This window comes from Patella vulgata, chromosome 9, assembly GCF_932274485.2.
Source record: "Patella vulgata chromosome 9, xgPatVulg1.2, whole genome shotgun sequence".
NCBI lineage: Eukaryota > Metazoa > Mollusca > Gastropoda > Patellidae > Patella > Patella vulgata.
Genome location: NC_065887.2, coordinates 21478387 through 21506361, shown reverse-complemented (window position 1 = coordinate 21506361; position 27975 = coordinate 21478387). Strand labels below are relative to the sequence as shown.

At 35.9% G+C, this 27975-nt stretch overlaps 2 protein-coding genes across 11 annotated transcripts in view; one reads left to right on the top strand and one right to left on the bottom strand.

The window, feature by feature from the left end:
* LOC126831530 (SWI/SNF-related matrix-associated actin-dependent regulator of chromatin subfamily D member 1) overlaps window positions 1-27975 on the top strand; it is a 75931-nt gene that overhangs the window by 27860 nt on the left and 20096 nt on the right. For 6 of the 9 annotated variants that reach the window (XM_050562074.2, XM_050562071.2, XM_050562073.2 and 3 more), the window contains exon 2: window positions 22656-22752. In XM_050562074.2, the coding sequence (XP_050418031.1) occupies window positions 22656-22752 (97 nt within the window). Of the gene's footprint in view, window positions 1-22655; window positions 22753-26162; window positions 26214-27975 lie in introns of all 9 variants that reach the window. The other 3 variants (XM_050562065.2, XM_050562066.2, XM_050562063.2) reach the window with 1 other exon arrangement.
* LOC130014236 (titin-like) lies at window positions 5-10316 on the bottom strand. Of its 2 annotated transcripts, none has more exons than XM_056103130.1 (9): window positions 4405-10315; window positions 3921-4162; window positions 3511-3629; window positions 2878-3085; window positions 2157-2300; window positions 1748-1801; window positions 1137-1196; window positions 758-814; window positions 5-244 (listed from the first exon to the last, which is right to left on the bottom strand). In XM_056103130.1, exons 1-9 carry the CDS (start codon window positions 9960-9962, stop codon window positions 42-44), a joined length of 6645 nt encoding a protein of 2214 aa, XP_055959105.1. In that variant the 5' UTR covers window positions 9963-10315; the 3' UTR covers window positions 5-41. The 2 variants fall into 2 exon arrangements, with proteins under 2 accessions (XP_055959105.1, XP_055959106.1); XM_056103131.1 differs by having other exon boundaries at window positions 26-244; window positions 1141-1196; window positions 4405-10316.

Sequence of the window (27975 nt, the reverse complement as noted above, 5' to 3'; positions counted from 1 at the left end):
TCTTTATTTGGTCTTATTTTCTGTACATCTGCAAATTATTTTTAGTTTTTGTCTTTATTTCGTCTTATTTTCTGTACATCTGCATTTATTTTATTTTTAATTTTGTCATAGGTCATTTTCTTTAAAATTGGGTTCTTGTTTTTGAGGGATACTATTTCTTCTTTTTTCAGCATTTTTCCTCGTAATTGGACAAGTTTAAAAAACACTTCATTATAGGCCCCTCTCTTTTCTTTGTTCCAAACATCTGAAATCAAAAAAATGAACAAATACTGACACAACAGTTCCTTATCAAGTATTATCAAAAGGAAATATCCATATTTCTTCAAATTTCTCCATAGGAAAACATGGGGATAAAAAAAGTATATATATTGTAGACTTTTAAGTTTGAGTGTTGTTCAGCCAAACTAGAAATTGGTCGTGTGGTTGCAAACAAAATATTAAAAGAAAAAAAATGATGTTTTGAATCATATCTAGAAAGCCCTGAACCAACAATGTAAAAATAATCCTCACAAATTCATAAGAAGACGGGGTAATCTGTGATTTTTTGTTACATTACATTGATTTAAAGGCAAATTCTCTAAAGTAAATAGTGCATAGTCATCTCCAAATCCATAGTCCAGAACCCTAAAGAGGATATCCTCGTTAATGATTGCACACAGTATCACCAGACGAGTAACCATTGTTTTTAGTTATGATGAAGGAATGGAATGATTTTACAATATAGAGGAAATCATCCTAAGAGAATAAGACTACTTACTACTATCTGAAGTCTCCAACCTATTTGTCTGTTTATCGTTACTGCATGTAGGTCCTCCTGGAATGAACAGGCAATAAGCATTCAATTCAACTTGTTTAAAGATGGGGGATCCCTTTAATACTCTCTGAATCAATATTCTAAATGTCTTAAGATGATCTTTGACCTATAATTTTCCTGCAGTTTATTATTTGAACTTAACCAATCATATTTAATCACTTACATAACAACCAATTGATATAATGCTAAGAGAAAGTCTACTGTTTGACCCAATTTGACATTTTCTCTCATTTAAAGCTCAAAATTAGGATTTTCAAAATATACTTTGATTTAAAGACACAAAATAAAACACAGTATTATTTTAATTCTGTTATGTTCTCACCTACTTCTGGACTACTACTACTCTTTCTTTTCTCAAGTGGCTGTGATCCAATCTCATCATCTACAATAAATTTGGTACCATAAATTGAATTAAAGTCCCTGTCCAGTCATTACTGATGTTGTGCTGACATTGTGTAAAATTAATATCTTCTACATATGAGAACTTCATGGGATTCTAACTAAAGCAGATATTCTCACAAACCAGCAGTCTTGCAGAAGGACAACTGACGAAATACGTCTACTTTGGGGAATTATTTTAAGTTCAAGATCAACTTCCTGTGAAGTCAAAGATATGTCTGTAGGTAGGACTGTATGCACTTTACACAATAAAGAGCTTTCTTCTGGTTTTAAGGGATAAGGGTTTAGCATAGGCAGCTTGCTTGTTCCCCAATTCCCTTATCAATTTGTTGATAAGATAATAAAAAAGTGTTGAGGAGGGGGGGGGAGAGAGAGAGAGCCCTTATAGAAAGAAGTGAACCCTAAAGAGGATATCCTCGTTAATGAATGCACACAGTATCACCAGACGAGTAACCATTGTTTTTAGTTATGGTGAAGGAATGGAATGATTTTACCATAAAGAGGAAATCATCGTAAGAGAATAAAACTACTTACTATTATCTGAAATCTGCAACATATTTCTCTGTGTATCGTTACTACATGTGGGTCCTGGAATGAAAAGACAATAAACATTTCATACTGTAAGTTCTAAGGCAAAATAACAACAGTCAAACATAAACATTATGATTTATATGACAAATTTGTGGACCATGTCAAATGGTCTCAGGATTTTAGACAAACTGGACAATGCTTACATGAGAATATCCAACAAGGGGTCCGTAGCAGATTCAATTGACCAACGTCAACTCCAATCGACAAAATGTTAAAGACCTATGCTGTCATTGTTATGACATGGGTGTTTGGATGTCAAACTGTCTGGGTCAGTCAAGAGATAAAATCTTTTAAAATTTCATTTGAATCAAAGTTCGCGACACAGATATTAATATCTAAATTCTGTTCTCACCTTCAATAATTTCATTCTTTTGTTTCTTTCTCTTAACTACTTCTAGACTACTACTCTTTCTTTTCTCAAGTGGCTGTAATCTATCATTAATATTAATCTCATCATCAACAATATCTTGTTCTTCATCATCTTTCACAAGAAAGTCTGAAAAAGAATAGAAATATTAAATTATAATTTCAAGATGTAATCCACCATTTATACAACAAAATCTATACAAACATTACACCATGGACTTGGTTTAATTGTCAAACAGGAGCTGGGTTACATGGCTCGACCCAGTAATTATCAGTGAAATGAAATGGGGTTTAACGTCCTACTTTTCTGCACCGACTGGGCTAATGAAGATGGGCATATGCCATGCTATGAGTGAAATTTTGCCAGGACAGCAGCGCTACGGCCTACTTTTATATCGAATTCCAACTGTCAGGGGTTCTTTTACGTGCACAGCATGGGTCTTTAACATTTTGTTAATTGGAGTTAACGTCGGTCAATTGAATCTGCTTGGACCCCTTGTTGCCAGGCCCTCCCTCCTGAACCACTGACAAGGGGAAACCATGCCGGAAAATCCCAAGGAACTTTCTCGGCCAACACCAGGAGTGAACCTGAGAACTCCTGGTTAGTGAACCAGGGTCTTACTCACTGAGCCACCTCGGCTCATGTAATTATCAGTATTAAGGGTTGTTTGATCTAGATTAACAAGGTACTACAGACTAAAACTCACCACCAGCAGAGCTTTCAAAATCTATTTCGTCAATCGTCTTCCCATAATAATTGGTTATTGAACCACTATCTGCCAGCAATAATAATTTTGCTACTTTCGTTTTTTCAATAGTGGAAGACATAACTCGGTAAAAATCTTTATGTACGTTGATGTTGTGTCCTAAATGATTAGTAATCCATCCAAGTTGATTCTCAGAAATATTAAGCACCTGCAAATATTCAATAAAAATAAAAACTTCTTAAGTGTTATCATTATGACATTTTATCAAACTGGATCAAAGGCTATAAGGGGAATTTTACCGAAATAGAAATATTCTGTATTTGAATGGAAGGAGCTCACTTTTAAGTCCAAACCATGTGCCCAAGAACACCGGAGATCAGCCCCTTCTATTAAATGTCATATGATACACAAAAAATCTCAGTTACTTAGTGACACCCTCTTATTTTTGTCCTGTGCGCGCTCCATTTGTGTATTTCAGGGAATCCAGTATTTTTCTTGTAAAATTGGGTGTCTCTACTTTCGATATACCAAAATTGCCATACTTTTATTGGAAATAACCACCCGATAAATGCTTTTGTGGGAATGCATCTTTAAATTTCATATGATACACATATGATTCCAGGTCTGACTTACCTGTGTTGTTGTAGCAATGTATTTCCTTAGTAGTGTTGATTTGATAAAACTAGCATTTTCTAGCTTTAATTCACTCAAGACATTCTCTAACGCATCATAAGCACGTACAGCTCCTTTACCTAGAAGTAGTTAAAGAGGAGATCACAATGTTCATACATTTACCAGCAGTCAAACTGTTTGATCTGGAACTGTATTGAAATGCTTTCATATTATAGGGATAGTGAGTATGTATTATCAAAGATTTATCTAACTGGAAACACTAGCACTTGGAAAATAACAGATGAACCATTTTAATATGCAAATTAGCCTCTCATAAGGAATGGTTGACACAAGAAGGAAAAATATTAATTGACAGAAAGGAACCCAATGTACCAAGACATGTATAAATCAAGATATTCAGAAGTACTAACCAAAATTAGCAAACAGAAATGAACTGTTGGCAACATCTGCTAGCTCTCTAACATCTTCATTGGCAATCATATCCATAACATTGCGACATTCTGGTGGTACTAGTACAGGTACCTTTCGCCCTCTCTTTCCCCTAATATTAACGACTTCATACGTCTTGCAAAGTTCTAGCTCAAAAGAAGTCAGATCTTTTTTAAAATCATCCAGGGCAGCATCTACTCTTCTTCCAGTATATGACTCCACACTAGAAAGACAAAACAATCATTTGATTCTCAATTAGTAAATAATTTCTGATAATTTTGTTAATCAAAATATCAAAATGTAAGTACACATTACAAAATACAGATGGTACATTCATAAGACATCAGAATATCTAAAATAAACATCCCAGATTAATCAAGATGAAATTGTGCCCACCAAGCTGCTTTTCCACAACATAGTGCATTTGGAAGTTACTAGAAGGATGATTGCAAAACCTACACATACCTCATAGCTTCCAACTCCCCTGGACGTCTCTTGTTAAACGTCAGTAACCGTGCTTCAACCAACTCAACTGCACGTCGAAAAGTTGTTTTATCACCAATTTCTTCTATCGTAGACAACTCCTTTTTTAGATGGTCTGACAATAAATTTAAATCATGTCCTGAAGGTAATTCAATTATTTTATTGAACCTGCGTTCATTCAGTGTTGAGGATGCCATTGAACTTATTCGTTGATTCCAGTTTTTCTTAAGTAATTTATTAAAATTCTTGGCGTCTAGGACATGCTCTTCATGTTTAGAAATAATTCCTTTTGTTTCTTTTATATTGGCCATTCTTTGGAGGTCATGCCCAATCTTTAAAGCTGTGGAGGGTTTATTTAAATTGTATTCTTCACCCCCTGCAACATTAATAGTGGCCTTGATGACAGTTTCAAATGAAGATGGAGATATAAAGTCAATCATTGTCTTCTTATTTTCATCCAGTTTTCTACACTCCATTAAAAGACGAGCTGCAGCTCTCATTCTTGTGCTGGTGTAATTTGCACGCCTCAGTTTGTTTTTGCAAGATTTTCGCAACCACACATCACCCAATTCCATAATTAGAGGATCACTTGTAGCAACTTTGGAGCAATCATCAACTACCATAGTTTGTAATACTTCTTTTGTCAGGGTGGTGGATGCTCTTTCATACAGTCCCATAAGTAGATTACTTTTTACAGTCAAGCTACTCTTACTTTCGATATCTTTACCCTTAGCTACACAGCGATATCGATGCTTCGACTGGTCACTTATCCATCCATAACAATTTGGACAAGGCCCAAATCTAGACAAATAAAATACTCCTTTTCCTGGTGGTCTTCTTAAAGGTATGATCTCACCCTCACCTGAATGCTTGACTTCCATGTTATGTCTATGATTGCCACGATTACGTAAAGTTTCCAGCTGTTTTTGGCGAACAGAATTTTTTTTCTTACGCACTTGAGAACTGTCAGTTTTCTTTGGCTTTAACTCAAGAAGATCGGCTATCTCTTTTTCATCACCATGTTTTCTCTCCATATGATCGACTGGTTTACAAACAAGAATTCCACAATATAAACAGCTATGCTTGTTACTAAAAACGCGGTCACTTTTTTTAATTTGTCCATTTTTACCCACTTTTGTTCTTTGGATCCCTCTGAAGTAAACCAAGGGCATATCTTTAAAGAATATCTTGTCATTTTGATCATTTTTTACAGTTTTAAAAGCACCTATGTCAATTATTGGGACAACATCACTAGAATCAGACTCTGAATTGGAATTCAAAACAAAATCACTGTCCCGTGAATCATCAAACATTTCGTCCGATATAAAAGAGTCCTTATCATCATCTAGGATTTCAGATTGCAGTGAAGAGGACTGCCTGTTTTGTGAAGATGGAGAAATTGGTTTGATCTCTCTCTGTTTAGCTTGTGATGGTGGTAGTGGATCATCATCAATCATCCAGGTATGTGAAGTTGGAGGAATGGGCTTGATCGCTCTCCGTTTAGCTTGTGAGTGTGGTAGTGGATCATCCTCTTGATCATCATCAATCATCCAGGTTTGTGAAGATGAGGGAATTGCCTTGATCTCTCTCCGTTTAGCTTGTGTGGGTGGTAGTGGATCATAATCATCAATCATCCAGGTTTGTGAAGATGGAGAAATTGGGTTGACCTCTGTCGGTTTAGCTTGTGATGGTGGTAGTAATAGATCATCATCATCAATCATCCAGGTTTGTGAAGATGGCAGAATGGGCTTGATTGCTCTCCGTTTAGCTTGTGAGGGTGGTGGTAGTAGATCATCCTCTTCATCATCATCATCAATCATCCAGGTTTGTGAAGATGATGGTGGTAGTGGATCATCATCAATCATCCAGGTATGTGAAGATGGAGGAATGGGCTTGATCGCTCTCCGTTTAGCTTGTGAGGGTGGTAGTGGATCATCCTCTTGATCATCATCAATCATCCAGGTTTGTGAAGATGAGGGAATTGCCTTGATCTCTCTCCGTTTAGCTTGTGTGGGTGGTAGTGGATCATAATCATCAATCATCCAGTTTTGTGAAGATGGAGAAATTGGGTTGACCTCTGTCGGTTTAGCTTGTGATGGTGGTAGTAGTGGATCATCATCATCAATCATCCAGGTTTGTGAAGATGGCAGAATGGGCTTGATTGCTCTCTGTTTAGCTTGTGAGGGTGGTGGTAGTAGATCATCCTCTTCATCATCATCATCAATCATCCAGGTTTGTGAAGATGAGGGAATGGCCTTGATCCCTCTCCGTTTAGCTTGTGTGGATGGTAGTGGATCATCTTCTTCATCATGATCAATCACACTAGTTTGTGAAGATGAGGGAATTGCCTTGATCTCTCTCCGTTTAGCTTGTGTGGGTGGTAGTGGATCATAATCATCAATCATCCAGGTTTGTGAAGATGGAGAAATTGGTTTGACCTCTGTCGGTTTAGCTTGTGATGGTGGTAGTGGATCATCATCATCAATCATCCAGGTTTGTGAAGATGGCGGAATGGGCTTGATTGCTCTCCGTTTAGCTTGTGAGGGTGGTAGTGGATCATCCTCTTCATCATCATCATCAATCATCCAGGTTTGTGAAGATGAGGGAATGGCCTTGATCCCTCTCCGTTTAGCTTGTGTGGGTGGTAGTGGATCATCTTCTTCATCATGATCAATCACACTAGTTTGTGAAGATGGAGGAATGGGCTTGATCGCTCTCCGTTTAGCTTGTGTGGGTGGTAGTGGATCATCTTCTTCATCATTATCAATCCACCAGGTTTGTGAAGATGAGGGAATGGCCTTGACCTCTCTCCGTTTAGCTTGTGTGGGTGGTGGTGGATCATCTTCTTCATCCTGATCAACCACACTAGTTTGTGAAGATGGAGGAATTGGTTTGACCTCTGTCAGTTTAGCTTGTGATGGTGGTAGTGGATCATCCTCTTGATCATCATCAATCATCCAGGTTTGTGAAGATGAGGGAATTGCCTTGATCTCTCTCTGTTTAGCTTGTGTGGGTGGTAGTGGATCATAATCATCAATCATCCAGGTTTGTGAAGATGGAGAAATTGGGTTGACCTCTGTCGGTTTAGCTTGTGATGGTGGTAGTGGATCATCATCATCAATCATCCAGGTTTGTGAAGATGGAGGAATGGGCTTGATTGCTCTTCGTTTAGCTTGTGAGGGTGGTAGTGGATCATCCTCTTGATCATCATCAATCATCCAGGTTTGTGAAGATGAGGGAATTGCCTTGATCTCTCTCCGTTTAGCTTGTGTGGGTGGTAGTGGATCATAATCATCAATCATCCAGGTTTGTGAAGATGGAGGAATGGCCTTGATCCCTCTCCGTTTAGCTGGTGTGGGTGGTAGTGGATCATCTTTTTCATCATGATCAATCACACTAGTTTGTGAAGATGGAGGAATGGGTTTGATCGCTCTCCGTTTAGCTTGTGTGGGTGGTAGTGGATCATCTTCTTCATCATGATCAATCACACTAGTTTGTGAAGATGAGGGAATTGCCTTGATCTCTCTCTGTTTAGCTGGTGTGGGTGGTAGTGGATCATCTTTTTCATCATGATCAATCACACTAGTTTGTGAAGATGGAGGAATGGGCTTGATCGCTCTTTGTTTAGCTTGTGTGGGTGGTAGTGGATCATCTTCTTCATCATGATCAATCACACTAGTTTGTGAAGATGAGGGAATTGCCTTGATCTCTCTCCGTTTAGCTTGTGTGGGTGGTAGTGGATCATAATCATCAATCATCCAGGTTTGTGAAGATGGAGGAATGGCCTTGATCCCTCTCCGTTTAGCTGGTGTGGGTGGTAGTGGATCATCTTTTTCATCATGATCAATCACACTAGTTTGCGAAGATGGAGGAATGGGCTTGATTGCTCTCCGTTTAGCTTGTGAGGGTGGTAGTGGATCATCCTCTTGATCATCATCAATCATCCAGGTTTGTGAAGATGAGGGAATTGCCTTGATCTCTCTCCGTTTAGCTTGTGTGGGTGGTAGTGGATCATAATCATCAATCATCCAGGTTTGTGAAGATGGAGGAATGGCCTTGATCCCTCTCCATTTAGCTGGTGTGGGTGGTAGTGGATCATCTTTTTCATCATGATCAATCACATTAGTTTGCGAAGATGGAGGAATGGGCTTGATTGCTCTCCGTTTAGCTTGTGAGGGTGGTAGTGGATCATCCTCTTGATCATCATCAATCATCCAGGTTTGTGAAGATGAGGGAATTGCCTTGATCTCTCTCCGTTTAGCTTGTGTGGGTGGTAGTGGATCATAATCATCAATCATCCAGGTTTGTGAAGATGGAGGAATGACCTTGATCCCTCTCCGTTTAGCTGGTGTGGGTGGTAGTGGATCATCTTTTTCATCATGATCAATCACACTAGTTTGTGAAGATGGAGGAATGGGCTTGATCGCTCTCCGTTTAGCTTGTGTGGGTGGTAGTGGATCATCTTTTTCATCATGATCAATCACACTAGTTTGTGAAGATGGAGGAATGGGCTTGATCGCTCTCCGTTTAGCTTGTGTGGGTGGTAGTGGATCATCTTCTTCATCATGATCAATCACACTAGTTTGTGAAGATGAGGGAATTGCCTTGATCTCTCTCCGTTTAGCTTGTGTGGGTGGTAATGGATCATAATCATCAATCATCCAGGTTTGTGAAGATGGAGAAATTGGTTTGACCTCTGTCGGTTTAGCTTGTGATGGTGGTAGTGGATCATCATCATCAATCATCCAGGTTTGTGAAGATGGCGGAATGGGCTTGATTGCTCTCTGTTTAGCTTGTGAGGGTGGTAGTGGATCATCCTCTTCATCATCATCATCAATCATCCAGGTTTGTGAAGATGAGGGAATGGCCTTGATCCCTCTCCGTTTAGCTTGTGTGGGTGGTAGTGGATCATCTTCTTCATCATGATCAATCACACTAGTTTGTGAAGATGGAGGAATGGGCTTGATCGCTCTCCGTTTAGCTTGTGTGGGTGGTAGTGGATCATCTTCTTCATCATGATTAATCACACTAGTTTGTGAAGATGAGGGAATTGCATTGATCTCTCTCCGTTTAGCTTGTGTGGGTGGTAGTGGATCATAATCATCAATCATCCAGGTTTGTGAAGATGGAGGAATGGCCTTGATCCCTCTCCGTTTAGCTTGTGAGGGTGATTCCTCATCATCAATCAACCTGGTTTGTGAAGATGAGGAAATGGCCTTGATCGCTCTCGGTTTAGCTTGTGTGGGTGGAAGTGGATCATCCTCTTCACCATGATCAATCATCCAGGTTTGTGAAGATGAGGGAATGGCCTTGATCCCTCTCCGTTTAGCTTGTGTGGGTTGTAGTGGATTATCTTCTTCATCATGATCAATCATGCTAGTTTGTGAAGATGGAGGAATTGGTTTGACCTCTGTCGGTTTAGCTTGTGATGGTGGTAGTGGATCATCATCATCAATCATCCAGGTATGTGAAGATGGAGAAATGCGCTTGATCACTCTCCGTTTAGCTTGTGATGGTGGTAGTGGATCATCATCAATCATCCAGGTTTGTGAAGATGAGGGAATGGCCTTGATCTCTCTTCGTTTAGCTTGTGTGGGTGGTAGTGGATCATCTTCTTCATCATGATCAATCACACTAGTTTGTGAAGATGGAGGAATTGGTTTGACCTCTCTCCCTCTAGCTTGTGTGAGTGGTAGTGGATCATCTTCTTCATCATTATCAATCCACCAGGTTTGTGAAGATGAGGGAATGGCCTTGACCTCTCTCCGTTTAGCTTGTGTGGGTGGTGGTGGATCATCTTCTTCATCATGATCAACCACACTAGTTTGTGAAGATGGAGGAATTGGTTTGACCTCTGTCGGTTTAGCTTGTGATGGGGGTAGTGGATCATCATCATCAATCATCCAGGTTTGTGAAGATGGAGGAATGGGTTTGACCTCTGTCGGTTTAGCTTGTGAAGGTGGTAGTGGATCATTATCATCAATCATCCAGGTTTGTGAAGATGGAGGAATGGGTTTGACCTCTGTCGGTTTAGCTTGTGAAGGTGGTAGTGGATCATCATCATCAATCATCCAGGTTTGTGAAGATGGAGGAATGGGTTTGACCTCTGTCGGTTTAGCTTGTGAAGGTGGTAGTGGATCATCATCATCAATCATCCAGGTTTTTGAAGATTGAGTAATGGGTTTGACCTCTGTCGGTTTAGCTTGTGAAGGTGGTAGTGATTCCTCATCATCCATCAACCTGGTTTGTGAAGATGGACGAATGGTCTTTATCTCTCTCCGATTAGATTGAGAGGGTGGTAGTAGATCATCCTCTTCATCATCATCAGCAATCATTCTGGTTTGGGAAGATGGAGGAATTGGTTTGACCTCTGTCGGTTTAACTTGTGAGGATGGTAGTGGATCATCATCATAAGTCATCCTGGTTTGTGACGATGGAGGAATGGGCTCTTGTGAGGGTGGTAGTGGATCATCATCATCAATCATCCTGGTTTGTGAAGATGGAGGAATGGGCTTGATCTCTCTCTCTTCAGCTTGTGGGGGTGGTAGTGAATCATCATCATCATCTGTTGCAAATAATTTATTGTAAGGCTTGCATTCAATTTTCTGAACCAATTCATCTAGATAGTCTTGGCTGTTGAAATCCTTTATTTCGATTAAACTAACATCACTGGTGAATTTTACTAACAGATGTCTTAGTCTGTTAGTTTTCTTCAGTTTTTCTGAAAATAAACAGAATTTACCACTAAGTAAGTGGAGAGGTAGAAACTCCAGCTCTACTTTGTATCACTAAAATGCTGCGATTTCCTATGAAATTTTGACTTGTAATATACATGTCATGTCAATTTTGAAATACCTTTGCAAATTTGAACTCCCTATAGGCTACCGTTACTGTGACATAGTGACTATCAACTACCGGTAATTTATTTGTATGTCCCATCCCAGATAATTATCTTTCATCCAAATGAAATATGGTAACACTAACAAGAGGAACAAGACAGATCATCCGTAAAAAAAATTTATTTTTTTTTTTTTAAATTTGAGACCAGGATTATCATTAAAAAATCTCACATGATTATACATGTACAAGAAGTCAAGAAATTGATCAAGAATATTTTTCTAAATTAACTATTGTGTCTCATTTAAGGAGAAAAACGCCTCAATTAGTTTATTGCAACTGATTTGTCTGTCTTGTTCCTTTTTAAATATTGAAAGACATGCCAAATACTTTTTGGCATATTGAAAAGGTAAACAGAACAAACCAAAACAAATATAAAATAAAGAAAACAAGCCAACAGTGAGGCAGATGTCCCCCGCCGAAATCCCAAAATAAATAGATGACACATTAATTAATTGCACATTGATCTTTTTATAAAGCATCGAGTAACCAAACTGCTTATCTATACTTTGTCTAAGCATAAAATGCTCATGATTGAACTTATTCAAGGTTTTGATGTAGTGAAACTATACACCAAGTTTCATCACTCTCCCTCAATTAGAATCAAAGTTATCGTGTCCCAAAGCATAGACCAATAATATTGCTTAGCTCTGTTTAGTGGAAAATGTTAATCAGTGAACTCATTCAAGACATTCACTAAATAAACATCTACACAAAATTTGAACATTCTACCTCAATTAAAAGCAGAGTTGTTATGTTCCAAAGTCTTGAACCAGTCAAATTGCTTATCATTACTTAGCCTCAGCAGAAAATTTGCATCGAACATAGTCAAGGTATTGATGTAATGAAACTATACACAAAGTTTCACCTCTCTCACTCAATTAGAATCAAAGTTATCGAGCTTCAAAGTCTTGAAAAATCAAATTGCTTATCTTTGCTTACCCTTAGTGGAAAATGCTCTTCACTGAACTCTGTCAAGGCATTCACCTAATAAACACCTACACGAAGTTTCAACATTCTACCACAATTAGAAGTGGAGTTATTGTGTTCCAAAGTCTCGACCACTCAGATTGAAGTCTCTACTGAGCCTAAGCAGAAACTGCTCACCATCGAACTTAGTCAAGGTATTGATGTTATGAATCTATATACCAAGTTTCACCTCTCTCTATCAATTAGGATGAAAGTTATCGAGCTCCAAAGTCTGGATCAAATTGCTTATCACTCTGCTTACCCCAAGCAGAAAATGCTCATTATCGAACTTAGTAAAGGTATTGATCTTATGAAACTATACACCAAGTTTCATTACTCTCACTTAATTGGAATCAAAGTTATCGTGTCCCAAAGCCTCAACCAATCAAATTGCTTATCTCTGCTTACCCTAAGCAGAAAATGCTCATCACCGAATTTTGTCAAGGCATGCACCTAATAAACACCTACACGAAGTTTGAACATTCTACCACAATTAGAAGGGGAGTTATTGTGTTCCAAAGTCTCAACCAATCAGATTGAAGTCTCTACTTACCCAAGCAGAAAATGCTCATCACCAAACTCAGTCAAGGCATGCACCTAATGAACACCTACACTCAATTAGTTATTGTGTCCCAAAAAGTGTGACGGACAGACAGACTGACGGACAGACCCATTTCTTCAAAAGGTGGGGGACAATTAAATCAAATTGGGGGATTCAATTATAATTTGAAATTAAAACGCAGGTTCTCAACATCAAACAGGCAAAAGATTCGGTGAATGCAAATGCATTCAGAACAGACGTTTTTTTTTTAATTAATAATACCTTCACCCTTTCTGATATATTCTGAAAATTCTCTCTCAGAAAGATCATTAATCCTTTTTATCTTCGAGGCACTTGTAACATGAATACTGTGAAAAATTATATGTGATATATATGTAGAGCAGAATGAAACCAGCGGCTGCCAGGCAGGATACGCCCACATTTTCGAGAGATGGATAGAGAACAAGCTAACAAGAAAGTGATTTTTCCTACTATCAAGGGCCATAATTCAGGAAATTACAATTCAATATGCGCGAATATCGAAAGGAAATGAGATCTTTGTGTTATAAACTTACATTTCAAGTTTCAACAAAATCAGATAAAAATTGCGACCTCTATAGGGTCCACAACCTTGATATACCATATTTTTACGCTATTTGAGAACGAACGGTGGCCATTTTGTCTGTCAATTTTGGGTTGATTTTCACGAAATTCGAATTCAGTCGTCCTTAGGGTGCAACAGTGATATAATAGTACAGTTTTTTAAATTGGATACAAATTATGACCTCTATAGGGTCCACAAGCTAAAAACGCGATTTTTCGTACAATCAGGGGCTATAATTCAGGAAGTTACGGTCCGATATGCGCGAATATCAATAGGAAATGAGATCTTTGGGTCATAAACTTACATTTCAAGTTTCAACAAAATCGGATAAAAAATTGTGACGTCTATAGGGTCCACGACCTTGATATACCATATTTTTACGCTATTTGAGAAAGAACGGCGGCCATTTTGTCCGACAAAATTGGGCCAATTTTCACAAAATCCGAACTCCGCCATCCTTAGGGGGTAACGGTGATATAATAATACGATTTTTTAAATCAGATAAAAATTATGACCTCTCTATAGGGTCCACAAGCTAAAAACGCGATTTTTCGTACAATCAGGGCCATATTTCAGGAAGTTACGGTCTGATATGTGGAATATATAAAGGAACCGAGATCTTTGGGTTGTAAACTTACATTTCAAGTTTCAACAAAATCGGATAAAAATTGTGACCTCTATAGGATCCACAACCTTGATATACCATATTTTTACGCTATTTGGGAACGAACGGCGGCCATTTTGTCTGTCAATTTTGGGCTGATTTTCACAGAATTCAAATTCAGCCGTCTTTAGGGTGTAACAGTGATATAATAATATTTTTTTTAAATCGGATAAAAATTATGACCTCTAGAGGGTTCACAAGCTAAAAACGCGATTTTTCGTAAAATCAGGGGCCATAATTCGGGAAGTTACGGTCCGATATATGGGAATATCGAAAGGAACCAAGATCTTTGGGTATAAACTTACATTTCGAGTTTCAACAAAACCGGATAAAAATTGTGACCTCTATGGGGTCCACAACCTTGATATACCATATTTTTACGCTATTTGAGTACGGACGGCGGCCATTTTGTCTGTCAATTTTGAGCCGATTGTCACGAAATTCGACCTCATCTGTCCTTAGGATGTAACGGTGATATAATAATATTTTATTTAAATCGGATAAAAATTATGACCTCTATAGGGTCCACAACCTAAAAAGCGATTTTTCGTACAATCAGGGGCCATTATTCAGGAAGTTATGCGCGAATATCGAAAGGAACCGAAATCTTTGGGTTATAAACTTACATTTCAAGTTTCAACAAAATCAGATAAATATTGTGACCTATAGAGTCCACAACCTTGATATACCATATTTTTACGCTATTTGGGAACGAGCGGCGGCCATTTTGTCTGTCAATTTTGGGCCGATTTTCACGAAATTTGAACTCAGTCGTCCTTAGGGTGTAACGGTGATATAATAATACGTTTTTTTAAATCAGATAAAAATTATGACTTCTATAGGGTCCACAAGCTAAAAACGCGATTTTTCGTACAATCAGGGGCCATTATTCAGGAAGTTATGGTCCGATATGCGCGAATATTGAAAGGAACCAAAATCTTTGGATTATAAACTTACATTTTAAGTTTCAACAAAATCGGATAAAAATTGTGACCTCTATAGGGTCCACAACCTTGATATACCATATTCTTACGCTATTTGAGAACGAACGGCGGCCATTCTGTCTGCCAATTTTGAGTCGATTTTCACGAAATTCGAACTCAGTCATCCTTAGGGTGTAACGGTGATATAATAATGTGGGTTTTTAAATCGGATAAAAATTATGACTTCTATAGGGTCAACAAGCTAAAAACGTGATTTTTCGTACAATCAGGAGCCATTATTCAGGAAGTTATGGTACGCTATGCGCGAATATCGACAGGAACCGAAATCTTTGGGTTATAAACTTACATTTCAAGTTTCAACAAAATCGGATAAAAATTGTGACCTCTATAGGGTCCACAACCTTGATATACCATATTTTTACGCTTTTTGGGAACAAACGGCGGCCATTTTGTCAGTCAATTTTGGGTCGATTTTCCCGAAATTCGAACTCAGTCGTCCTTAGGGTGTAATGGTGATATAATAATACAGGTTTTTAAATCGGATAAAAATTATGACTTCTATAGGGTCCACAAGCTAAAAACGTGATTTTTCGTCCATTCAGGGGCCATAATTCAGGAAGTTATGGTCCGATATGTGCGAATATCAAAAGGAACCAAGATCTTTGGGTTATAAACTTACATTTCAAGTTTCAACAAAATCGGATAAAAATTGTGACCTCTATAGGGTCCACAAGCTAAAAACGTGATTCTTCGTACAAACAGGGGCCATAATCCATGAAGTATCGAACAGATACATGGCAATATCGAAAGCAGCTGAGATCTTTTGGAGATAAACCTATATTTCAAGTTTAGTCAAAATCGGATAAGAATTATGAGCTCAAGAGTGTCCTTAAACAAATTGTGAACGGACGTCCAGACGTCCGGACGGACAGGGGCGACGGCATAATACGTCCGCATGAAAATGTGGGCGTATAAAAAGCAAAATTTAAACAGGCCTAACATAAGTCAGAGTCAGAACCATTACTTATTATTATGATTCACAGTGGCTTCATTTTCCTGGGGGATCGTGGTGGCTAAGTGGGTGAGGTGCTGGCTCGCTAGCCTGGAGGTCGAGTGTTCGATCCCTGCATTGGCCAAGAAAGGTCATCCAGATTTTCCGACATGGTTTCCCCTTGTCAGTGATGCAGGACGGAGGGCCTGACAAGGACAGCTGTCTAGTCATTCGGATGAGACGGAAAACCGAGGTCCCGTGTACACATTGGCGTGCACGTAAAAGATCCCTTGACAGTTGGAATTCAATATAAGAGTAGGCCGTAGTGCTGCTGTCCGGGCAAAATTTCCCTCATAGCACACTGTATGGTGTATGCCCGTCTTCATTAGCCCAGTTCGGAGCAAAACAGTAGGACGTTAAACCCCATTTCATCTCAAAAATGGGCTGACCAAAATAAGCATTTACTGTGCACAATCTTGAAGTATTGTACGATGTCCTTAGATAATATCTACTTAAAAATCAAAAAATGCTAATGACCGCAGATAATATATGGTAGACACACGTTATAGCTATAACTTGTACAAAAATCGCAACATTTGGAATAATGCTCATATCTTTCTCAATTTTATTCCAAATGTCATGATTTTTGTACATGTTATAGCTATTACGTGTGTCTACCATATATTATTTGCAGTCAGTAACATTTTTTGCTTTTTTAAAGATGCATTATGTAAGATTTAGATAAAGAGTTGGTCGTTCTCGCTATAATAGTTTAAAAATAGATACATGTAATACAAAATGAATATATTTCAGTCAAATTACTTTATTCTGAGCGAAGATATGAATGTTTGAAGTTTTGACAAGACCGATTCCTATGTCATTAGCCTTGTTTCAGTCCAACAATCAATAGGACCGCAGGGCAAAAGAAGCCACTAATCCCACATATCTAAGGGTTTGCCTGTGCCATCATACAATGGAAAGGTGACAGGTGTGCCTGCAAAGTGATGACAGACATACATGAGTGACGGGTTCACAGCAATTTTAAGGCTCAGGCAAAATTCACCAGTGAATTAATAGACCTACTCCAGAATGACGTCACAATGGGTTTTTCCAAATGGAAATTCATGTGACGGGGTACAATCAGTAACGTTCGCCAATGTTATTAAACATGTACTACGGCCACTTTCAAGTTTAGACTAACGTAAATTAATAACTATGCCGACGATGTAGGCTAGACACTGGGTAAAACAATGCGGGTGTCACCATAATGACCTTTCTGTAATTTCGATAAAACGGCACCATTATGTTTGTTCAGATGTAAATAGACTATTTTTAAAGCATCAGCACTTTTGTTATTAAATCGCAAAAATTTAGTAAAATTCACAGGTCCAATTTTTTGCCTACAATAAACATAACTGAAGCAGGATCATTATTTGCACCTTTTATTTTTTGAGGGTGGTGTATGATTTTCTGGATGCTGCACATAACTGTTGTGTTTTATGTTTATTGTGTAATTCCTATTGGAATAAGTTGGCTATGCCCCCGTGGGATCAGATACTATATTTATTTCTGTTTTTTAATCGTTTTTCAATTACGACTAATTCTGGATATTTTTATTTGTTTAAATGTGCGAGACAAAAATGCTGATGCTTTAAAAATAGTCTAACTTTGAACAAACAGAATGGTGTCAGTGTATCAAAATTACAGAAAGGTCATTATGAGGACGCCCGCGTTGTGTTAACCGGTGTCTACATCGTTCAATGTTAATTGACGACTTCAGAAACGGAAGGAAAGTAACACCGATCTCACATAATCTTTACGTTTATATCTGCTATCACTGTTGCAAGTTTCGCAAGAATATCGTTTAGTCAGCTTAGTTACTAATTTACGTTAGGCTAAACTTGAAAGTGGCCGTATTATAATAACAACCCATTTGACGTCATTCCGGATTACGTCTATTGCAATATATCTAGGCCTAGCATCAAACTTTTTCATACTTACATTTCTTCCTCATCAAAAAATGACACAGTATGAGTAATAGATTTCTCTTTCTCTGATTCAGATACCCAGCCAGGCCACCATATCCCATCACAATTTACTAATACTTTATCATTCACATGAAACTTATCCATCACTAGTCTGGTTAGTTGCCTTGGCTTCAAATGGTTCAGTTTTCTGGTTGATCTGAGCTGATCTGCATAAAAACTCTGAGCAAAATAATCATAAGGTACACACAGTGAATATATGTTGAGACATAAGCAAAAAGATTCGCATAATCATCATCCAACAATAGAATGCACAAGTCACAAATGACGGAAATGACACTTTGTAAAGAAAACAAAATTAACATGTAAGGTTTCATTGTACTGATCATCCAAATATAGGCTCTAAATTAGCCTAGACAAAATGCTAATGACTGACTAGATTGACACGCGAGATGGAGGAATGGCAAACTGTTCTATCCACGGAACCATCATGACCATGACACAAAGTCCAATGTGGAAAAATCGGACTCAAGAGGACTTCAATGCTCATAAGCTGAATCGGAAATGACTATATCAATAGCTAAAATATGATAAAAGACATCTTGTAGGAATAAAACAGTAATAATTTTCTTACATGTACTCAGAAAAATGTCTGTGTGAGTTCTTCTCAAATGACAGTGAGAAATTCAGGTGAGGATATGAACGTAAATGAAAACCGGGTGTGTGAGCAATTCGGGTAGTCCTGCACATCCAGATATATATTTCCCTTACAGGGCCAATGTACAGAATGTCTTGATATTCTAGACAAAATGATTGGATAAGGGAAGTTACTCCAAATAAAACTTGGCTAGCATGGGAATGTGTGTAAAATGTTAAGTGCATGTGCACATATATATGTTATGAGTGCAGCCTCGTGAGGATAAATCTATGACCACCAAAAACATTCTCCTAAGGGGTTGTTAGGCATTATGATCAGGTCTTCACTGTGAGGAAATCCTCTCTCAGAATTTTTTACTCTTAGGGGTCTGTTCAGCACACACTTTTTCTCACATGGGATGGCTCGTCAGCCCACACACACACACACACACACACACACACACACACACATACATACATACATACACACACACACACACACAGACAGGGGCGACGGCATAATACGTTCACATTATGAATGTGGACGTATAAAAATTGGCCCAAATACTCCCTGGGGACTCAGCTTTTGAAAAAACCCATTAGATTAGCCATTATTTGGACTATTTCTTCACATATTCCTGTTTGATTTGCATACAGAAATCCACAGTTACATGTACATCTGTGACTCTCATTATAACCATTTACATTAGGTGTTGAAAGGCCTTATGAAATTTGGGCACATATATTTTTATCATTGATAAAAATAAAGTTTGCTTGTCCTGTACATATATCATGTATGACCGACTATTGCTACTGAATCCTGCCATGTGATAAGTAAAAACATGTTCAGTTATATACCACTTCTGACAATGTGTGTCAGCTACCTCACGCGTCTGCTGTCCCCTATTCAGATCACTACACTCAAACTAATGTGAGGGGACCCAGTACATATTCTATCCAAATATAAGGTCAGAATTTATATATGTTAACTACATGTGACTAAGATAAATTATTTCCTCTTTGATATTGAAAGAATAAATGGAAAGATTACATAAAATTAACAAGATTTAAACTATTTTGTGATAATTAAAAATGGTGTATTTTATTAATTAGGGTAAAAGTTAAACATGCATATTACGAAAACTTTTGCAATTGGAAAATTAATTGATATTTGACACATTTCATGTAAAAAATAATATTTGTAAGTTTATGAAAATAGAGAATTTCATAAAATAAATAAGTAGTTTGTTGAATTTTCATTAGAGTGATAATTAAATAATTGTAACAAGTGATTAAGAATTGACATTGTGTGATAAATATGAATGTGAAAATTATTTTGCACATTGTAAGTGCTTCATGTCCTACACATGGCAAGGACTGGTGTAATGGTAATGGAATGAAATCATTACATGATTTGAAGTAATGGTAATGGAATGAAATCATTACATGATTTGAAGTAATGGTCATGGAAAAAGGAATGTGATTAATTACATTCCAAAAATCATGTAATGGTCAATTACATTTCAGTTACTTTTCAATTACAGTGTATGGCACATACATGTATCAATATTTTCATCTATGACAAGCCTCAAATTTTAGCATAAAAAGTACATTAAGTATAATTTGACAAAAATTGAATTTAATTTAATTAAAAAAGTAAGATTTACATCTATTTTTATAAAAACATAACAAGAAGGTATAACTATTATTTTTATTACTTTTTATTTAGGTTCATTTTTCAGACATATAAACTTAAACAAAGTTGATTTCCAAATAGATGTAGATTGTAATCAAAGATTAGTGTTAATTAACATTCCCATCACTCAATCAGTTAAATTAAAAGACAATTAGATAGTACTATTACAGATTAATGTTAATCTCAAGGTAAATGGCAAAACAAACAATGGTTTTCAAATAACCAATTATTTTATGGTTACTAAATAAAAAAGAAATATTGTTTTACAGTCAAACTGAATAATTTCCCAATTATGCAATGTTTACAGATACAAACTAATTGGATTGATTATGAATTTTATCTAATACTTGAGATAAGTTCTAGTTAACAATACCTTAAAGCCACACAGTTACATCAACAGTTTTGTTTTGTCACAACGTTGCACACTTGAAAATTTTCCTTTGCCTTGATGTGATAACAATTCCTTACAACAAAGATTAATTTATAGATTATCAAAGATTATTTTGAGTGCGATTTCGTTGTTGATCCAGGGCAAAAAAATAAGGTTGTCATTTTAACCCTTTAAACGTTGGATTGTTTTGGGGTTTCGACTAGGAAAAGTAAATAGTTAATATATCCTGTAACTTTTTATACGCCCACATTTTCATGTGGACGTATTATGCCGTCGCCCCTGTCTGTCCGTCCGTCCACAAATGTTTGTGGACACTCTACAGGTCACAATTCTCATCCGATTTTGATGAAACTTGAAATATAGGTTTATCTCCAAAATATCTCGGATGCTTTCGATATTGGCATGTATCGGATCAAAACTTCATGGATTATGGCCCCTGTTTGTACGAAAAATCACGTTTTTAGCTTGTGGACACTATAGAGGTCACAATTTTTATCCGATTTTGTTGAAACTTGAAATGTAAGTTGATAACCCAAAGATCTCGGTTCCTTTCGATATTCGCGCATATCGGACCGTAACTTCCTGAATTATGGCCCCTGATTGTACGAAAAATCGTGTTTTTAGCTTGTGGACCCTATAGAGGTCATAATTTTTATCCGATTTAAAAAAATGTATTATTATATCACCGCTCCACCCTAAGGATGGCCGAGTTCGAATTTCGTGAAAATCGGCCCTAAATTGACAGACAAAATGGCCGCTGTTCGTTCTCAAATAGCGTAAAAATATGGTATATCAAGGTTGTGGACCCTATAGAGGTCACAAATTTTATCCGATTTTGTTGAAACTTGAAATGTTAGTTTATAACCCAAAGATCTCGGTTCCTTTCGATATTCACGCATATCGAATTGTAATTTCCTGAATTATGGCCCTTGATTGTAGGAAAAATCACTTTCTTGTTAGCTTGTTCTCTATCCATCTCTCGAAAATGTGGGCGTATCCTGCCTGGCAGCCGCTGGTTAAATTGAAGAATAAATCACACAAATGTATATATTTTTGGAAAGATCTTGAATTCCTCTATTCAGTGGTATGAAATATTTAACATTTTTTGTCATAGCCATCTACTAGGATTTATTTTTTAAACTGATGAATATTCAAAACGTTCCATATGGAATGCCATAAAGTATATAATGGGTAATTTTGATCACTTTCAATGTTATGAGCAATGGTAATTAATGCTAAAAATGAAAAGTTATTTTAATGATTACATTGGCCCCAACCCTTCTGTGACATGGCACATGATACAAGTATCTAAATTTGCACAAATACTTGTACTTCTTGAGGACTACTCTTTTGAAAAATCCTGTTGGATTAGCCATCATGGTGGACTTTCAGGCACCGAAATATATTTTTTTGCGATAAAATTACACCTAATTGTCCAATTTTATTGATCCTTCATTCAGCCATTTTAGCTAACATGATTTTGTAACAAATGACCCTAATCGGACACCTATGCAAATTTTAGTGCTTTTGTATCCAGATTTGAACAATTTTTGCAGTTATCTGCCTCAATACAGGAAAAAAAATCAAAATATGGTTTTAATTGGCCTTGCTAAGTTATATTTTCTTTTAAATAAAACTAAGTTTGGTGATCGAATTTGATAATGTTTCTAAATGATCAATTTGATAATGTTTCTAAATGATCGATTAGATAATGTTCCTAAATGATCAATTTGATAATGTTCCTAAATGTTCAATTTGATAATGTTCTTAAACGATCAATTTGATAATGTTCCTAAATGTTTTTGACTATCTAAATCGATAAATGTGCAGAGAAATTGGAAGCTTGAGTTTACTTATAAAGGGTACTTGTTGGAGCAATAGTACTATTTTAAAACATTTTAAATATTTTTTTTAGGGAGGAAGACAGTATGGTAGTGGTCCACCACCAGGACAGATGGGAGGAGGTCCACCAAGAATGGGGATGCCGGGAGGGATACCACATCCAGTTTATGGTAAATATTAACAATAAGACATTACTATTATATATTATTAAAGTATTATTGTCTTGAAGTCTGGGCTATTGAAGTTTTATATATTAATTCAATGTAAATGATTCAATGAGTGGGTAAATGTTGTAACACGAGTACAACTTAATGTTACTGTTAGAGAAGCTGAAAGATAAATATTGTAAAAAGACACCTTAGTGTTCGAAGCTAATAAGATAATGTACATGTAGGCCTACAAACTTTTTAAGATTTATTATTAAAATGTTATTGAATCATATTAAATGGCTTGTTATTTTGTAAAAGGGCATTAAGCATACTTTTCAGCACATTTTTGGTTATCATTACCTATTATTATGTATGTGTACCTGGAAAAAGTACCAGTTACACTATTTGAGTGACGTTTCGAAGAATGTTCTCTCAACATTATCAAGCAAGTACATTGAGAAAACGTTGCCCAAATAAAAATTAGTAGCTGTTTTCCATAAGTATGTGTTTATAGTTTATTGTTTTATCCAGTTACTAGCTAAAAGAAAGATTAATACAAATACTGTACATAAATCCAAAGAGGTAATCAAATGCAAAAAGTCCATAAATTGAAAAACAAAGTCATAAGTAAATTGTAAGTGGACTTCATTATATTGGAATCTATCAAAATAATAGTACCCGAAAGTTAAGTAGTATCAGTTTGAATGGAAGAGTACGCAAAATTATAAAATTGAATAAAAAAAACAATTCTCAACATAATGTCTCAGAACTAGATTAATATTAAAATGCCAGATTTTAATGTCCTTTTTTAAAAAACAAAGTGCTTTGTTTATGATGTTATATTAACTTCTTACATGTACTTTATAGTATACTGTTTTTAGGATACCATACATGTATCATGTTTTTAATTTCACTGAAAGTCCATTCTGCATTTTTTGATCAGAAGTTTTAGTTCTACATAACAGTCCTTTGCTACATTAAGATTAGCTCTTTCTACTATTCAGTGTAATTGACAATTAGTGGAAAAAGAAAAGTACTTTATAGATACATGTAATGATTTTGAAACTTTTGATGGTCTATTCTGTATTCATGTAATGTTTGTTTTGTTAAGAAGTTCAGTTTTATTGTTAATATAGACAGAAATGTTAATTAGAAGAAATTTAAAAATTATTAAAATGCGATCTCATTGAATAAGAATCCTGTTCAAAATATTTGCTGAATGGTTGGATGAGTACATGTATATCTAGTTTTCTGAAATACAAAAATTAGATTACCATGATATTGAATAATTAGGGTTAAATTGATGAATACACATTAGAGAAACACTAAAGTATGATAGCTGTATGCAAATTCTTAGAACACATAAAATGTTTGGAGAAAAAAAATGATGTCACAATTGAAATGAAACTGCTAGAGTGTTAGGGACATTTTTATATTTCTGCATAATTTAGTGCTTCCTTGCAGAATTGTTTTTGAAATGCTGGCTTCAATTGTAGTAATCTCAAAAGTAACAGGGCTTGAGATTATTCCTATTTTCACAAATTTAAACATTTTTGATATGTTTTTAAGGCACTTTGACTTAGTGAATTTGATAAAAAAATGTGTATGAATGTTGTTATGGTTACAGTTATTCTATTGAAGTTGCTAGACCATATATGAATGGGGCAGGGGCATCGTTAGTGCTCTGCTTGATCTTGATGGATTTTAAGCAGATTTGGTGATACTTATCGGATTTGTAAAAAGTCATTTGTCCCCATACGTGAAGGGAAAAAGTCATTTTGACTTGACATTCTCTTAAACCACTTGATGGATTTTATCTAAATTTAGTAGTAGTAGTAGTGTTGATTTATTGATAGTGAATGGTACAATGAGACACACTTTAGATAAATTTAGAAGAGAAAATATTTAGGCATAAAAAAACCAAATAAGAAGTGAGATATATTAGTGCTGGGTAAACAGGGCTAAAAATTTGTCATTTTTTGCGAGAATCTAAGAGGATTCTCATGTATGCAATCTGCGTGAATCCTTCCAATCTTACTTAACAATACGGTCTAAAAAACAAAATTGTGTTTATTGTATTAATCTAAAACACCAAAATACAACAATGTCAATATCCTAAAAATTCAAATGATAATTGCACAAAGTATTATAATTAAGGAATATAGTTTATGTCCACACAAGGGGGGTTGGATGGCTGAATGGTTAGCGTGTGCGCGCTGTATCATAAAGTCTGTCATTGAGTCGACTGGCGTGGTTTCAAATCCCCGGTTGTACGTAGCAAGGAGTAGGGTTGACTGTCCAACCTCGTGGGTTTTCTCTGGGTCCTCCGGTTTCCTCCCACTGCTAAAGACCCCTACGTGCAAGCGAATTATGTAAATAAAATTAAACCATATGTTAGTCCCGAAATTACCTAGTTTGTGCCGAGTGGACGTTAAACCCCATTTCTCTCTTTATGTCCACACAAACAAAAGTGAAAAAAAAAACAACAAGTGACCGACTTTGACAGAATAGAATTGGAATGACCCAATTTAACCCCATTATATTGATGTGGAACTACATGTAGCAGAATCAAATCGCTCGAAAAGATAAAATGGAACCCAAAATTATTTGGTTTCAAGGCTGACCTACTAAAGCAGTTTCTTTTAAATATTATTTAATAGGGATTAAAATAAACGGTCTACTTCTACAAGACACCGTGACGTGATCAGGGAATTTTCCATACAATTCATTACATAACATAAACACACAAGCCATAGACAATGGCCAGTCAAAAACTCGTCAAAATTATAAGTAAAACAAATACACAACAAATATTTTATTTTATTATACATGTAGTATTCTATAAAGTACCGGTAAGTCATACAAATTTGAGTCAGAACACCCTAACTGACATTCAATAGTCAGTTTCGACAATTCTCCGAGGTTTTTTTTTTATTATTTTTTACAGATTTTTTACACGAATCCTTGTAGATTCGCAGCGTAAGCCATTGCGAGAATCCTTGCACGAATTAGATTCAGAGATTCGCGTGAATTTCTAGCCCTGTTAAAATATTGATGTAATTCGATGGTATCAGTTAGACGTGCCAGAAAAGCACTATCAATAGCAGTGTGGTACTATCGATTATCATTCTTAGTCTATTTTTCGTGCGTAGGAGTTGATGTTTTTGTGTCAATTAAGCTAATTTTATCATCTAATTGTAACTACATGTATGGTATGGATTGCTCGGATGACTTAACAAATGTTGTTGTATGTTGTCTTGCCTGGCAACCCATCTTTCTTCTAATTAAGTTTCTAATGTCTAATTTTTCTTCTAACTAAATTTCTAACATCTATATTCTAACCATCATTACTAACTGACTAAAGTATATGTCTGATATTGTTGTTGTTTAACTAATGTTCTAATGTTAACCATGTTTATTTTTTTTCTTAGCTTCTCCATCTTCTGTATCTGCTACTTCTCTCTCTGTTAAAACAACATCTAGTAAGTAATCAGCTGAAATCCATAAAATTCAAATTTTTTTCGTACACAGAGGCAAAACGGAAAAAAACGATGATTTGAATTTTTTTAAATGTGTAAACTTGTTGTAATCAGCCAGTATTAAAGAGGTACTATCACTCTGTTAAGATATTATTTTTGGCTTAGAAATGATTTGATGGTACAGTTTAATCAATATTAACAAATTATATTCTGTGCAAGGTTTGAGACAAATTAAGTTCAGATTTTGAGTCATGTTTGTAAATTTGTATTGAATTTGTAAAGATTTGAAACTTTTCAAGGAGGGCATATGAAAACCCTTCAATATACATGTACATTGCTCTATATATACATGTAAATAATATCGAAGGTATATTACTATAAGACCAAAAGAACACAACTTGAAAATTGGGTTTGGATTTTTTTATTCAAAAAAGTCAAAGGTTTTTGTGATTATTATATAGAATGAATTACATCTATTGTGGGGAAAGTGATAATGCATCTTTAAAGCAGTTTAACCTCAGTTTCAGTTTATATATAAAATGTGATTTCATTTGAAGAACTCAACAGGAATCTTAAGTTTGGTGCAGCAAAATTTTGTGGATTAATAAATGTGCTTGCTTAGTACTAGTAGTAATGCTTTATGTGCGAAGCTTTTACAGTGAATAGTTTGTCCTTTTTATATGCCCACATTTCATTTTTTGTTAGCCCCATGTGCACAATTTTTGTAAACACTCTAGAAGTTAAGACTTTGGGGTTTTAAAAAAAAAGAAAAATTTATTGGGTTCTACACATAGTTCTAATCTTAAAACTAAACCTTATAAACATTCTACATTTGAGGTTTTGAGATTATTGTTTTTCAAATTTGCTGGGATTGTTTGGCTAGTTATCGTGAAGAACCCTTAAATTATTGGTCATGTAAATGCCGAACAGGTGAGACCTATGGAGATGTTTTGGAAACTTGCAGGAATTGTTTGTATAGTCTGAAGGACTAATCCTCTTAAAATTCAGAATCATGCAATGACTTTTTAAAGAATCACTGCCTAGGTCACTGAAAATTTGTAAAGGCTAGACAGGGAAGAGATTAAACTTGACCGTATTCGAATAACTTTGTTAGTTAAAGAGAAGCATGTTCATGTATAAGTGTTACTGAAGCAAAAAAAAATGTTATTCAGTATGAGCAGAGGAGGTCTTTTTGATAAGCTGATAGATGCATTGTATAAGAACTGAATCTGCCTATTGCAGATCTTTTTTCTGGCTTCAAATATAGATTATTATTTAGTCATTTATATGACAATTGCTAAGCCTATAAAACTCTTTGGATGGCCTAGATTTAAATGGATTAGAACACCAGCAAGAATTAAAAATTTAATGATAAAATGGATAATGGGGACTTTGTCTAAATTTTCAAGTACTGTCAATTGCTACAATATTAAACAATCTGCACTACATTTTTGAATATATTCATTCTTCATTATCTATTTTTGAACTATTGTAGTTCTTTATCTATACTTACATGTTAATCACTTAATGATTATAAAGTAAAAAGAATTTTTTATGGACAAAAGTAGACCATACATTGTAGCTTGTAAAATGAAAGCGTGTTTTTAGCTCCTCAGCCATTGGTTCAAAGGGCTTATGTTATTCCAGACACGTTGAGCAGAGCAGCTTATTATATCCTATATTTATCATATTAATTCTGCAATAAGATATTGCTTAAATCCATTTTCAAAAATCTTCTAAGAACCATTTAATGAGATTTTAATTT